This window comes from Dermacentor silvarum, chromosome 3 (assembly GCF_013339745.2).
Source record: "Dermacentor silvarum isolate Dsil-2018 chromosome 3, BIME_Dsil_1.4, whole genome shotgun sequence".
NCBI lineage: Eukaryota > Metazoa > Arthropoda > Arachnida > Ixodida > Ixodidae > Dermacentor > Dermacentor silvarum.
Window position 1 is genome coordinate 222,618,622 of NC_051156.1, and position 15,974 is coordinate 222,634,595.

The 15,974-nt window shown below is 46.0% G+C and overlaps 1 protein-coding gene across 2 annotated transcripts in view; it reads left to right on the forward strand.

The window, feature by feature from the left end:
• The window catches only part of LOC119446754 (ubiquitin carboxyl-terminal hydrolase 48-like), a 79,486-nt gene that overhangs the window by 21,503 nt on the left and 42,009 nt on the right, over positions 1-15,974 (forward strand). The window contains exons 12-18 of one of the 2 annotated variants that reach the window (XM_049664365.1): positions 5,509-5,627; positions 9,579-9,654; positions 12,108-12,216; positions 13,131-13,179; positions 13,253-13,296; positions 14,736-14,849; positions 15,356-15,480. In XM_049664365.1, coding sequence (XP_049520322.1) covers positions 5,509-5,627; positions 9,579-9,654; positions 12,108-12,216; positions 13,131-13,179; positions 13,253-13,296; positions 14,736-14,849; positions 15,356-15,480 — 636 coding nt within the window. The remainder of the gene's footprint in view (positions 1-5,508; positions 5,628-9,578; positions 9,655-12,107; positions 12,217-13,130; positions 13,180-13,252; positions 13,297-14,735; positions 14,850-15,355; positions 15,481-15,974) is intronic. The other variant, XM_037711289.2, reaches the window with a different exon arrangement.

Sequence of the window (15,974 nt, forward strand, 5' to 3'; positions counted from 1 at the left end):
CGGAAGTCAGCGGAGACGGCGAACGCTCCCCTCAAACGGGCGCCCTAAGGAGTGCTCGAGGAAGCAAGAGAGACGAAGTGGAGGAGAAGGGCACGTGGTGCGAACGAACAGCCAGTGAGGCTGAAACCAGAATCTTGAGTGCGAGTCGTGAAATATCACGGCGCACATAGCGAGTGAGGGCCAGGAAACTGCCAACGCCGGCCAACGCTCGCTTCACGATAATGCCAGTAAACGAAACTTCAGAGAGCGAGCGGCGCCGGCACAGCACGGCGAAGGGCGCACGTGGAGACTGTGGAATGTGAGGGAGGAGGGCGGCAGGGAAGCGGATTTTGCCTCAGCAACTCTGCCACTTCGGTGGCTCCCCTCGCCCTCCCTCGTAGCTCCCTCACTTTCGACTGTCACCGTGCACACCCGCCGCCGTGCAAGTGCCGCCGCTCCAGCCGGCCCGGCGCCAGTTCCCCGAAGTTTCGTTTTCTGCCGTTATCAGGATTTCAGGCATTTGCCGGCGTGGGCAGTTTCGTTGGCTGGCCTCTGCGCCCTCTGCGCCGTAGCCGCAGCGTGCAAGGTCAACACGTGACTAGAAAGTAGAGGAAGCATAAAGGAGAAAGAAGGGTTCACTGCCATTTTCTACTCGTGGCTACGGTAGCGTGGCCGAGACGTCGGCACGTACACGCATCTTCCGGCGTAACGCAGAATCGGCGACCTTGCCATTTGAGAGCGGGTGAAATTTCCGCCGCGTTTTTTTTTTCTTTCTTTCTTTTTTTTTTGTTTCGTTCGCGTGCGACATTGAGGGGTCTCTCCTAAGCTTTTACTCTATTGCGGTGCCGGAGCAATGCCGGTCGGAGGCGCCGCCGCGTGATTCGACTGTAAATTGAATGCAAATGTTCTAGTCACATTCCTCGACTGTCGCATACACGTGGCGGCTCAGTGCACATGTTTTGCATATGTGCGGGCCTTGAAAATTGTTGCTTTGGTTATAGTGCGGTACTGCTTATAGTGCGGATATTCGCGACTCCGGCGACTTACGTTATAAGCGGTCTACACTGTATTTGCCTTTAGTGTCCCTTTAACGCATCTCTGAAACTTGAAAGAATGTAAGTTTGGGCATGTTGGTATTTCATTTGAGTTTTTAGCGCACAAGAGACGCAGGGACAGTTTGCCTACGTCTGTCTAAGCTACCCCTGTGTCTTTTGTGTGCTATAAGCTAAAATAAAAGAAAAAACAAAAAATTTAGATTACGCAACCTCCAACACTAGGCACACGGGAAGACGGCACATATGAAGCCATCTCGGCTCGGCCAAACTTTGCACCTGCCGCAGGTTACCTCCAAAATAGGGCGCACCAGCCATGTGTGTGCTCAGTCAAACAAACAGCCAGCACATCCACGACCGTGATAGAGGTGGAGACTAGCACTCACCTGCCCTCTCTCCATAGCACGTGCTTGATCACTTTACCAATCATGGAAAGGGAGCTCTGTGGTATCCTGAAACAAACAGTGACATCCTTTTTCTCGTCGATCGAGATTGTCCTCAAGCGAGAGGGCTTTGCGTTTAATAATTAACTACTGCCCTACCGCCTCTACTGCTACTCATACTTGTCACTTGCCACACGGTGACAAAAAAAACAAAACAATCGGGCAGTGTTGCTAGGCACGTATGAAATATGGAACTATGCTGCGTAGAGTGCTCGATACAATGCACCAATACGTGTGCCCCCTAGTGCTTTTGATCAATGCCGCACTCACCAGCTTATGGCCTCTGAAATCTGGCGGTGCTTTGTCGCTGCCGGAGAAAACGCTTCTCTGCTTCAGCAGCCCTTCTTGGCACGCGGCACACGATTTGAAAGGTGCGTTCACAAACAGCCGCATATAATTCAACCATTTGAGCACTGGTGCCTGCAATAGGTTCAATTTATTGCCTCGGCCTTCCTTTGCGACAGCAGTGAAATTTCAATATGTTGAAATGGCGGATAAACATGCTTCAATATACAGAGGTTGAATATACAGTGTTCTGTGGACATGAAGTTACAAAAAGGTAAATACTTGATCATATCGAGGTTTAACTGTATAATTCAACGGAAAAAGTAATGATGGTATAATGTCTACTGCTATCTTTGTCATGAAATAAAAATAAAAACGCTGTTCTTTGTACTCTGTATGCTAGAAACCATTAGGAAAGGGGCAAAATACTCATGACGGGGTGGGCTCATCAAAGCCAAAAATGTGATGATTGCTCATGACTATCTGAGGTCGTCAAGATCCCTTAGGGGTTTTAAAGGTTGGCCTGTATTGATAGAGACCCTTTATATGAAGCTGATACAGAAGCTTTTATATAAAGCAGGGCATGCTTGCAACACAGTAGTGTAGTAATAGTGTGCCAATTTTACAAAATGTGTTCCATGAGCAAAGTTCACCATATGGAGTTATGATGAAGAGCCAGATATAGGTAAAAGTGCCTGTCATTAAGTTTTTACTTATATATGATTGCATGCAGTGCACACATCTTAACGGTGCCTGTGAGAGATAGTACAGCAACAGCTTAGTGTTCTTAGCTTGTTGACAGGCTAGTTCGCTTCTCTTCATAGTGAACGTCAGACAGCACTAAAGACAAAGGCCCGGACTTAGCATCAGCCAACATACACATCTCTGCTGGATGTTGTTATGGCTATGGCATTAGCCCAGATGTTCATCCAAAGCTCGAATCAAGGGCCACTGCAAGCAGGCTGTTGGTGTGAACTGTGACGCTATGCAAGTCCCTTGAGCAACCATGCTTAGATTGCTGATGGTAATCATTCACTGTTTTGCATCCTTAGGCTGCTGGGCTGATGCAACAAATTGCAACTGAGTGGTGTCACCTGTCTGTTGCCAGAGAAACTGTGCATGAGCAGCAAGCACTGCTGCACCTTATGTCAGTTCCTGTAGCACCAGACAGTGGCATTGCCACAGAGCATATTGCATGGATTTGTTTAGTCGCATCTGTGACATTTATACTGCAGCTGGCACCATGTTCTTGTCCACAACTAAAGCTGCTGTCAACATTGGCTCTGTGTCGGCCAGGACACTTCAGATGGTAGACTTCCTGAGTATCCCTCTAGTGCTGTGTCATCCCGACTAAACTCCAGTGTATGAGATCGTAGACCCCCCAGTTACGTCCGATTTTTCGGACTTCCTAGGGGCCATGAAAACGTCCTAAAAATCGGGCAGTCTGAAAAAATAAATGCATGCCTTTTACTGCCCCCAAAGGCTCAAATCGTCACAGGCATGTCCGAAATAGCTTTGAAGGCCTGCCGGTACCCGTATTATGTGTATCGGTGCTCGTACTGTGATGGGAGACGGCGGGTGCACATGTATACAATTAAGGAATTACACTGTCCCGTAACAATTTGCCCCTTCCCACTCTTGGCATGCTTCACCGCAGTACTTCGCGTACGCTTCGCCGCGTAGCACTGCTGTATTGAGGCGAAGTTGACTTTCAGGAACCGGCATTAAGCAATGCGCTGTGCTTTCCGAGCTTCGAAGCCATCGGTGAGGATTACAAAGGCAGAATCGGTGCCGTTGCTGACTGCGGCGAATTCTTTCAATGAGAAATATGGCACCGAACAGCAAGAAGCTTGGCTGTGAACGGCGAAGTAGCCAGGCCTAGTGTTGCCGCAGTGAAGGTCACGGCTGCCAGCGGATCTGCATGCGAGAGCACCGGTTCGACGCGACTACATGATTTAAATAGTAGTGATGGTGACTTTAATCTGCCCCTTTGCTTCTGCCCGTTCGGCACTCCGCCGCGCATGGTGTTCCGCGTTGTAAGAAAATTGCTCTAAAATCTGCTACAGACAGTGTACTTGTGAGTTTTTTGCAGCGAAGCTGTTAAGGGCTCGTTCCCCCAGGATCGTGTCCGCGTGTAGAAAAAAAACTGTCATCATAAGCATTGGCTCGAGCGTCGTCTTTTTCCGCAGCTGGCTCGTTGGCGCCCCTCGGTTTACACTTGTGCCGTTAGATGCCGTGCCGAGCATGCGCTCGTGCCACTGCTCCCTTGTTCGTCATCGTCGTCTGCTTCCACAGCTGGCCGCGTTGCCGCTAATCATTCAAGCGTAGCATTTCACTTCTTTTCTCTCGTCGTAATGGGGAGGTCGCGTTTACGGGGGTATGAGCCATTCATAAGCAACTAACAATGTGTCCTAACGTGTTTGAGCAATGCCGCCGCGAATGCGCTCAGGAAAGGGCTCATCATTGACATGCTGATTCTAGCATGAGGGTTTCCGAAGCCCAGACGAAATGTCAGCGAAGAGCTGCAGATCCTGATTTGAGGGAGCGCGATGTTGAGGCCAAACGTCAGCATCGTCTTGCCCTCTAGGAACCTGACAGCGGTGGTGCACGCCTCGGCAACGCTAGCGCTAACTTCCCCGGTACGACGGCCAGGTTTCAATGCAAGTTTCTCAACCGGAACGTTCATGATAGACATGTTTGGTTGGGTGATGCCCAACGACGATATGCCCATTCTCATCATACGAGCAATATTCACTACAGCAGACCCACCATAGTCACAGCTTCGCTGGCTTCCACCTTCACAGTAGTGTAAGGGCTCTTTATTTTCTCCCAATCAGAATGCCTCTTGGGCTTTTGAACTTGGCCCTCGAAAACTAAGCACTGCATCAAATGGTTCTGCTTTACAGTTTTAGGTAGTATGTGCTGAAACAAATGAGCCCACTTGGAAGCCTGTACACTTTTTTTCGAGCCTGATACTCTGGTTGCGACAGCTACAACAGAGTGCAGTCTGACGAGCAGGAATCTTTCCATTGTTTTACCAACAACTACTGTTGAAAGTGTAAACAATTATGTCCATCTAGCGTGCGAAACTCAAATAAACTAGAACATAACATAACCTGCAATGTGCTGCAGGTTATGTTCATCTGAAGAACATCTGAAGAACAGATGTTCTTCGAGCGGCCGGTGAATTGCCGACTGTGGAAGCAAAGGGGTTAATGCCGTTTCAAACCTGCAGTCACGGCAAAAAGTCCAGAAAATTGGACGGCGAAGGGTTCTTGCAGCTGAAATTTCAGATGTTCTTATGGGTTGACTCTACTGGGTAGGTGGGTGTGCCAGGATGGCGTCTGTATTATCAGGCATGTCTGAAAAAATTGGGCATTCGTAAAATCTGTCGTTGACTGTCTTCATGTGCTACAAAACACAAGTCAACATGTCATTTGGTTATTTTGCCTTTTTTTTAATGCAGTGAAATAATGCTGATTTGTGTTATCCACATGGAGAAGTAACGAATGCTTTGGTGATGTGTTTTAGGTATTTCAGTTCTACAGTGCAACAAAAGGTACCAACGTTTGTGGCATGGTCGGTGCTGCCACCTATGATGTAAAAAAAGACTATTTATGTTCATCAATTTTTTTTAAATAATCTTTTAAAATCAGTGACCGTGTGACCTTACCTGAAAATGTCTGCATATGTCTTTTAACGATAGCAAAATGAGCAGCAACTCTTTCTGCCCTGTATACATTGTGCAGCATTTCCAGCCGATCAGGACCCCTTTTGGGCTTTCATGCTGCCCAAGATTGTGCAAGATGCCTTGGACACTGACAATGCTGTATTTGAGCAGTGGGTGGCTGAAATGGATGCTATGCGGGTGAGTACCATGGGCCAACATCCAAACTTCTATGCAGTGACTCGGGCAATGTGGTGAAGCCGCCCAAGCTGGGGGAATCGGCACTAAAAGTTTAAATCGCGTGCAAAAGAATGGTCCATTTTACTGCATGCTTTTCTTTTTTCTGGAACGCGACAATACACTCAACGAGAGAACCCTCTTGAGTGTAGACAAGGTCTGCCGCCTTCTCGAGCTGTTCCTGTCATATACCTACTTCATCTTCCGAGGCAACTACTACAAGCAGGTGAAAGGAACTCCCATGGGGGCCTCAATTTCTGTTACCATGGCAAACTTAACTATGGAGAATATTGAGTAAAAAGCTCCGCGTACTTTTTCCCCCGAAGCGAAAAGTTTTTCTTAGGTACGTGATGATTGCTTCTGCATCGTGAAGGCGTCGCAAGTCGAAAACCTGCAGGGCCACTTAAATTCCATAGACCCACAGTTCACGTATGAGTGCGAACAAAACTGATCGCTATCATTCCTTGATGTACAAGTTACACGAGCCGATGGCATTAGAAAATTTTCAGTCTACCCAAAACCAACCCACACAGGCCGCTACCTTCACTTCGCACCCAACCATCCGGAAAACCACAAGGCGCCTGTTGTAAATTCTTTATTGAAAAGAGCCAAAACTCATTGCTCATTGTTATCAGATCAAAAGAAAGAAAGGAGAATGGTTCTCATCGAACTTAGAAGAAATGGCTATACAATGAACTTCATTCGAAAAACCACCCGACAACAAAAAAGAAGAAGCAAACTACTAGACCTCCAACCGTTGACTTCCCCCCTACCGCAGAAATGAGTGACCATCCCATACGTCAAAGGTACCAGCGAAGCTCTCAGCCCAATATTAAAAAAAGAAGCCCTCAAACTCGCACACAAACCAATGAACACTTTCAATATCCTCCTTCCTAAACCAAAAGACCGTCCACCAAAAGAAAAAGCTCAAAGCGTCGTCTATAAAATCAGCTGTGCCGACTGTCCGGCGTCTTACATCGGGGAAACCAAAAATCTAAAAGAATCGGACAACATGAGAATGAGATCAGAACATTCAACTGAATATGCAGCGTCGTTGCCGAACATTCCGAAGACGCCGACCACAATATTGCTTTCCAAGAAACCCATATCCTTCAAACAGAGACAACCTCGTGAAAAAGGCTGCTACTGGAGTCATGGCACATTCAGAATATGGTGGATAATATAAACCGCGTGAAGGGCATCCTGCCCTCTGTGTATGTCCATGACCTTGGAGACACGACGAAAAAAAAGAAAAGACCCCCCACTCTAGGTCACCAACACCAAAACATCTCGCTCTCCCCCCGCCCCTCTTTTAATGGCATTCCCGCGGGTAAAGCGCCCCCAGCATCGGTCATCCCAGCCGACCAGCAACGCTGCAGCCACCCCACTCTTTTGCCTTTTCTGTCTTTCAAGAACAAGTGCCCTGTCAAGTGTCTCCCCACCTTTCGCTCTCTTCCCCCTCCTTCTTTCTTACGATGGACCTTTTAAATGCTGCACACCGTCACCTCCGAAGAAAACCCCCTAAAGAAGGAGCTGAATTGGCTTCAAAGCATCGGGCTATTAAATTACCTTATTTGGTTGGAGTCACTCTCTAAGTTGTAATCAGTTTTCGCAACCCGACAGGTAATTCTGTAGAAATGTTTAGCTTCGTGCTTTTCTCTATGGGGTGTCACACATGCTCTTGGGACAAAGGAACGACAACACAGTAGTGCAAACAATCAAAAGGGCATTTATTGCACCTTTCATACACTAATACGCAATAGCCGAATTACTACCAATAGAACATTCACATGGGCGCGCCACAAATCAAGGAAGTCCGACTCACCGCGACCCGATAGCGAGCGACTATGTTCACCCCATGCTGTGACACCATCGCCTAGTTGTTCACGTGTACGGTCACGCGAACGGTGGCGTGTTCGAACGATCCGTGTTAGTCCATACCGGTGTCCTGCTCTTAGCCTCACGAGACGGTCCCGCGAAGCGGGCCGGCGCACGCGTGAAGCATTCGTGCGTGTTGGTCGCCGATCCCAAGCCCAAGAGGAAGCGCCTTCGACCTTTTTCTCCCAAGTCACCCCGCCGTTCGGTGGCGTTAGCATCGCAACACTCGCGCCATCTCTTGCAACGCGCCGCAACCACTACAATCGCCTCCGGCGCTTAGCCACGCGGAGAAGCCGGACTACAGGAGACGCGAGCTATCCAAAGAAAACATCAGGGGACGCGCGAGAGTCGCGCATCCCCACATCTCCTACATTCAAGTGGTCGGTTTAGGCTGTCTGATCACGCTGTCCAGTTCACGCTGTTTTTTTGGAAAGCTATACATTGTACCTTGTCTCATGTTATTGTTCTCTGTTGCATAAACAAAAAGTGCTCAGTTATGTATTTCTCTATTCTTTTTTTTTTCTTTGGTTTTGAATTGATTACACAATGAATTCCTAATGCACTACTGCTTAAAGCCTGGCACTAAGGCTGGCATAAAGCAATACATAAATATTAAGATATGAGCCGTGCCATTCCTTGCCCCATCCTTTCATAGGTCTTAATGTCATCTCTGCAGGAAAAAAAAAAGAAAAAGCCCGAAGAGTGCACAATGCTGCCTCCGGAAATGTGTCGCATAGAAAGAAAAGAAAGCTGGGGTTGTAAGGACAGGGGTCTCTGCAAAAATGGAGTTGGGCCCTCTGCTTGTCTCCTGTGGGTGCTGGCTGAGGCAATGGGAAAGAGCCTCTTTTATGGGAAGGGTAGCTCACCTCCTCGCACCATCACCTCTTAACTTTTCATTTGCTTCTATCTTGACTACTACTCAACCCTTTCTGAAGATTCTTGTGTTAGGAATGCTCCCTGTATGGCACTCTACAACTTTTTGTGTATAACCAAAATTTCCAATGAGGTCTGGTGAAGGACTCTTTGCAAGTCACATAATTTAATTTAACATTGCTGTTGTTTTCTGCCTCTCTGATAATCAGCTTGGTTTGGCTGGTGTGACATAGCAACAACATTGCAGTAGTGACAGTTACATTTCACAAAACGAAGTGTTGTCGACATGTGCTTACAGAAAACTGCACTTAGCAGCTTCATTAATCGGAAAAGTGTTTTTTAGTAGTGAAAGTGTTTATATGCATACACATCTGGCAAAGCAGCTATAAAGCTTTGTTTTTGCACAATGGTCTCGTGACGTTCCACCATCACAGTGTAACGTCACTGCGCATAACACTTCTGGTTGCCTCACGCAGGGCAGAATAAGCTTGTGAGATAACCCATGAGCTTTTTTGTAAAGAGGCCCATGGGCTGTTAAGCGTCTCAAGAAGCTTGAGAAAGCTCGGACTGTGCGATGATCGATGGAATGAGAATTAAACAGATGGGCATAATATCGAGAGACAGAACTGCACGGCAGTGTGGATTAGAGAGAAATAGGGATAGCTGATATTCTAGTTGAGATTAAAAGAAATAAATGGACTTGGGCAGGCCATGTAATACATAGAACAGATAACCGTTTGCTTATTAGTTACAGAGTGGGTGCCAAGGCAAGGGAAGTGCAGTCAAGGATGGCAGAGAACTAGGCAATGTGATGTACAGTGGAACCTCGTTGATACGATCTTCATGGGAACCGGGAAATAAAGCGTATGATCCGAAAATCGTATCATCCAATGTATTATCTAACCAAATTGTATTATCGGGAAAAGAAAAGAAAACGTATCATCCCGAAAAATATATTGTACAGAATCGTATCAGCGAGGTTCCACTGTAATTAGGAAATTTGCAAGTATTTGATGAAATTGGCTGGTGCTAGACAGGTGTAATTGGAGATTGCTGGGGGACGCCTTCGTCCTGTAATGGACATAAATAGACTGATGATGATTATGAAACTATTTTCTCTCTTTTCTTTCCTTCCCTGATCATTACCAACATTTTGTTTCGCAGGCAGACAAGGTGTCTGCTGGCCGAGCTCAGCAGAAGGAGGTGCGCTCCCTGTATGAGCAGCTGCCCGTCATTGAAGGTGCTTTTGCCTCTTTTTCTCAGGAGCCGTCAGCATTCAGCATTGTTGGAGAGTGTGATTTTGAATAGCTTGCTTTGTACAAGCTCTAGGTTTGGCATACCGAGACGGACCTTAAGACTAGGTGTCAGTTTGTTGGAGCCCTCCTCACCAACGACCACCAACTAACCAACTGCACTGCATACATCAGGGAATTTACAATCTACTGTCAAACACAGCAAGAAATTGCTTGCTCTCGCTTCCGCAATGTCGTCATGAAGTGTCATCAAAAGCAGCTGGCCCACCAGCGCTATTGGCTGACTTCGTGATTGCGAGAGCATTCACAAATTCATTCGCAGAATCGCGTGGCAGAATTGCCACGCGCCTGGCTGCTCGAGGCACTTTGCGTGTATTCGCGGGCATCTTTCACGCTCGGAAAAAACACATTTATGAAGCACGTATTGAGCAACAGAAAGCTGTATCGGGAATTTTTCATGTTGCTCTACAATTTTCTCATTGACACTTTGATCATTAGGACAGTACTTCTCAAGTTAAATAATTAATTACAATTAACTAATTACATCTCAGTAACGAAAGAATTACTGGCGGCTACTCTACTGCACTGGAAACAATACGCGCTAGGTTTGCTTAGCATAACGCCGTTCCTCTTTTTTTTAATCGTGCTGCGTGATAGCTGGGACACCCTGTATATACCATATATACACACATAATGAATGCACTTACATAATAAGTGCACCTGCAACTTTGCTTTTGAAAATTTTGATTTTTTTTTCCCCCACATAATAATTGTACCCCCAACTTTGCTCCTGTGCAGTTCCATAATCGAATGGCCGTGCTGTAGTTTTTCGGGGAGACTATGTGACTGTTCTGGCGCTCGTAACCGCGCTGTTATGACCTGACCTTCTTGTGATTTGTTAATTAGTGCTTACTGGAAAAATACTATCCACCAGGAATACTCTGGGAATTTGTGAAGTTGTTTTTAATGCTGAAACTTTAAAACCTCAAATTAACGAAATTCGCAATTGGTGGTGGTGCAACGTGGTGCAACTGACAACGTGGTGGTGCAAATGGTGGTGCAACGAAGGAAGTACAACTTCGTTATATCGAGGTTCGACTGTAGTAGTTCCATTGCAGGTGCCAAATGAAGAGAAGGAGCAATAGCTGTTCAGCAACATTGAGCTTGTCCTGGTCAGGCAATGCACGCATGAACCGGCAAAATTGGACAGCTTGCTGCACCACTGGGTCGTTTAAAAAGGGGATTAGCTGAAGGATTTCAGTGACCTTGTGCCCAAAGTGTCTCCTTTCCAGCACCCTTCTCCCCGTCCCCTTTATGTGTGAGTGTGCGCCACTGTCGAGATGTTCCAGGAATGGTTGAATGAACCGATTCAACCATTCACAAAGCTATCACTCGCACCTGACAAACAAGTAGCTTTTCTAGCAGGCCTGGTGGTTTTGTAGTGAGGAAGTGTCTGTTGAAAGTGAAAGTGAGGGCATGGATACAGTGGATAAGAAAGGACAGGAAGACTGTAGACAGGGTGGTTTGCTTGCAAATGCATACATGTTCCCTTCGAGGGACACTTAAGCCCCCGCCACATTAGAGGAAAACGCGCACAGTGGACTGGCAGCAGCTTTTTCTTGCCATGGGAGAGATCAGCCCTGGAGAGATTTTTCATGGCTTGCTACGCGGAGACCAATGAGTGCGGCTGCTTCAGTGATATGCATGCGGGAAACTGGTGTGATGCGGACCCGCCCGACCGCTCAATTCACCCTTGCGCCTCGTGTCAACTGGACGCTCATTTTGCACTTTCTTCTGCTCTTGTTTGCACCTGTTTTGGTTGGTTGGTGCGGTCTCGTTTGCGCTTTATGTAGTTGGCTTGGTTTGTGACTGTATTTACAATGATAAGTCAAACCGGAGTGTCCTGATGGGAAAGTTTTTGGAGATAGTGCAACAATATCCAATTCTGTACGGCAAGACAGATCTGAATACAAGGTCACGGAAGCCACATCCAGGGCCTCCTCCTTCTTGTCGTTCGAATGCGGTGACATCACAACAAAAGGGAGCGCACACGCATGGTTATGCTCACAGTGGCAAAGACGTCATCACCACCACCTTCCAAGACTCGTGTTAGGAACGAATGGTGTAGAATGTTATTACAGTGCCGAGCTCTCACCAGACAAAGAAAAAAGGATGCGACATCTTGCACTTACACACACAGACGAGAGGAAGTGAGATTTTCATATTGTCACCTGACTGTCGCGGGGGTGCACCGCCAGTTGGGATGGCCGCACCGCTGCAGCAGTGTTTTACTGGCAGCGTTTCCTCCAGTGTGGATGTGCCTTTACTGCAGTTTTGACTTGTCACTGACTAAGTTTTTTTCTCTTGTTGCCATGAAGCTCTGTGTTGAACAGCAGATGACGAACTAAGCTGAGCTAAACATTGCATCACTTCACTGTAGGGGAGCCTGTGGACTGGATTGCCACCGACTGGCTGATAAAGTGGCTTGCCCAGGACAAGGAGCCAGTGCCACCGGTGGACAACTCGGCTGCGCTTTGTGCACACTCTCTGTGAGCAGCTTATTCGATAGCAAGGCTTCCTTTACTATTGGCATGCTGCTGAGAACTTGGTGCTGTATTACAACTACACATTTCAAATTTCATGTGGACAGCTGTTAATGCTTTATATTCTCTAAAGTGCAAGTAGAACAGTATTGAAGGACACTAGAGGTTTGAGAGCATAGCCACATAACATTACTCTGGATATTTGGTTTAAACGCTATGTAATGAATGTAAATTATTGTTCTTGAGTGTACTTTAATGAAATCCCGTTTTGCTCATGTACCAGCACATTTTTATGTAAGTGGGGCTGAACTGATGTAGACAGCTCTTAATATGCTAATAAATAAGCCTAGCATGAGAGTTCACTTAAGCTTGGTGCACGGGCAGGACTGTCCTGCAGTATTTTTTTGACCAGTCAAGTAAGTGGATGTCGACAGCTCTGGCATGCAGCAATTTTGAGACGTTTGCTCAATTCTATGCATTTTTATGTACTGTCACAGTGTACCAGAAGGCTCTAAATAATTTTCTATGCATAGTTTCTTCAATGTGTTTCTTGCGTAGAGCAAGAAACACTAGTAAGAAACTCTGCTGTCTGTAGTGACTGGCTATATAGTACCATTAGCACTCTGAGCTACTCGGGGCCCATGACATGCTGGCGTGATTAGCAGCTGCAAAGAGACAATCATCCTGCCATCACCTTGCACGTTGTACTGTTTCCGTGAAATTCAAACGAATTTGTGTTCCGCACCACCAGATACCACCCATGTGTGAGTTATTGTCATTCCCTGTGCCTTTCGCCATGCTTTTCTTCATGTAATGTTATCAAACTATCTGCTTGCCAGTGAGGAGTGTCATCTGCTGTTGTTTTGTGGTCTGAAGTTATTTGAATGCATCAAAGTTCCGTCTGGTTGGGGTTTGCACAGGCTAGACCCTCAGCATGTGGGCAAGGTGAAGTGCATCAACAGTCGAGCTGTAAGTTGAGTTCATATGCAGGGCATGCTTATTTGTTGAACTGCTTAGTGTGATACCGTGACATTTCTTACAGGCCGACCTTATCTACCAGAAGTATGGCGGGGGCCCACGGCTAAGGTGAGGAAAGTGGAGGAAGTTCTGAAAAAAATTTGGTCAGTTGGCCGCTTATTCAAGCACTTATACAGGAAATTTTAAGTGCGCTTCATATGCCACATTCCTCATTGACTGTTTATTATCAACTTAGTAAATGTTTCAATGGTGGGTTATACCATTGGGGATAAAAGACAGCTCAGCATTCTTGTTTCAAGACCGTGTTCAGCCCATCGATTTTGTGTTTGCTGGGACAGCTTCCTGACTTAGTATCCACATTGCAAAGCATGGTCGTGATAAACCAAAGGTTTGAGCACTTTATGACACAAGTCGTCCACCACATTAAATTGCTGATTGGCCTGCGTATTGTGTTAAAAAGCATTGAAGGAAATTTTGTTTTATTGTATATAGATGCCCTGTTAATGAAAAGCTGTTGTGCAGGTGTTCTCAGACTGCCACCCCTATGAGCACGAAATGGACGCACCAAATGCTTTTTCAAATTTAGAGGACTGAGCTGCCAAGTGATACAGTTTTGCAATTTAGTCTATATATAAGGATACCTTGTTAGATTGGCACTTGCATAGTCTTATTTTCCCCCAATAGTATTTGGTGGTGTTGTGCTGGCGTGTGCTGCGTTGGTTTCACAGTACATGTATTTCTACCAGTAGCAAATATACTAGAGATGCTACAGAAGGCATTCTTGTCTATAAGTTTCTGTTCAAATCCTTACATGCGATAAGATTTTGAAATGCGTTAGCATTAGGAGTGTCAAAGTGGGAAAAAGTGTATGTGTGTAGTGTGGGAAGCTGGTCACGTGGTAAAGGTGTGTGTGTGTATATATTTATATATTATCGGATCATGATATGGGACCTTAAAGAGGTGAGACCTAATGCTAATGCATTTCTCTCGCATTTAGTGCTAAATCGCCACTTATTTATTTTTTTTTTTTTACCCAGCTATACTTTTTTTTTTTGTACTCCAAGGTATGAACAAATGTCAGGCTGTCAGGTCAGAAACCTTGGGCCTATCTGCTGGGCAAGTCTTGCAGATAAATATGTTATCTTTTGATTCAACTTCAGTTGCTTGTTCACTGTTTAACTTTTCGCTTGCCAGGCAATATGATATTAATCACCATGATCTGTGGTTTTTGACATGCTGCCAGGCATTGATTTGAGTGTCTTTCAGCCAGCAATGTTATCTGGAGGGCTAGATAACTTTTTTCTGACCGATGAGAGTTCTTATGCATTACCTAAATAAAAAGCAACTAAATCTATATGTGCTGTTGTGTATAAGCAGAAGCTTGATTTAACCGACTTCTAATTATTAAGATACTTCTTTATAGGCCTGTAAGTGCCTGAGTGTTCTGGTGACGCCTCCCTAGCTGATAAAGATTGAGCTTATAATGTATGACAACCTTAGTGACTGGACAGGTAGTGTGGTGAAGGCAACCACCTTCCACCTTGCAGGGAAGCGCTGTGTGCCAGCTGTGTGGTGCAGCAGTGCCGCTACCTCAGGGCCCACATGAAGGTGCAAGATGATCAGCGGAACATTTCCCGACTGCTCAAGTTCAAGCCAAGCAGGTAGGCATGCGTGCTTCTTAGTGGGCACAAGAATGTGCCTAAATGCTGTTAGTCCTTTTAGCTGCAATGCGATGTGCTGTTATATTTCAGTATTAGCTGCAATACAGTAGGGGCTCTCGAAATGATTGTCACTCTTGCTTGGTTATTATAACCTGCTGCAAAATGTAAAAATGCGCGAACAGGGAAGTGTTACCTTTGTTTTCACACTCCTTCAACAATTGTAGCAAAGACTGAGTGAGCACTGCTGCTTGATGCGAGTGATACAGTGTTTGTAATGGTGATGAAAAACTTAAGTTTACGGTGACATAATACTTGGTTTACAGAAAATAATGGCTGGAACAAAGGGTTAACATATATTCTTAAAAAGTGAAGAAACATAAAAGGCTTCCTTACTCAAAAGTAAGTAAATGTGAGTGAACTACTGTAGGTTGGGAGGGCCTTGTTAAGTGCTAGCTGCATAAAAATTTGCACTGGGAGTGGCTACAGCTGGATTGTGGACCTTGCAGCACGGAGTCCTCGATGTGGGTGGGCAAGCAGTCGCTACTTTGGTGGCGCAAGCTGGCCATGGCACAGGTGGCATCTCCCTCCCAGGAGACAAACGGCAACGACACAGGTCAGCAGTGCTGTTGTGGTTGGTACCTTCTGTGGTTATTAATTTAGCCCACAGTCATTGAAATTGCTCTTGGTGTGACTGGCACCATCATAGAAGGTAATTGTAACTTTAACGCGGTAATTCGCTCTTATTGATATCCGCTTGCCTTGAAGGTTTTTGGCACATATTTAAAAAAAAAAATTTAATTCTGTGGTTTCACGGGCCAAAACCATGATGTGATTATGAGGCACGCCGTAGTGGGGGACTTCGGGTTAATTTTTGACCGCCTGGGGTTCTTTAATGGGCACCCAATGCACGGTGCACAGGTGTTGGGGACATATTTGTTGACAAACTTTGGCAATGATTTTTGTCACTGCAAGATGGATATAGCAGGAGTTTAGCATAGTTATTACTTGCTATAGGTGGCAGTACTATACTCAATTCACTATCATCATCAACTCGAACATGGACTGGAAGGCCTCCACGCCCTGTGAAACCATGACAGATTTTTAGAACCACACCCCTTTCGCAGT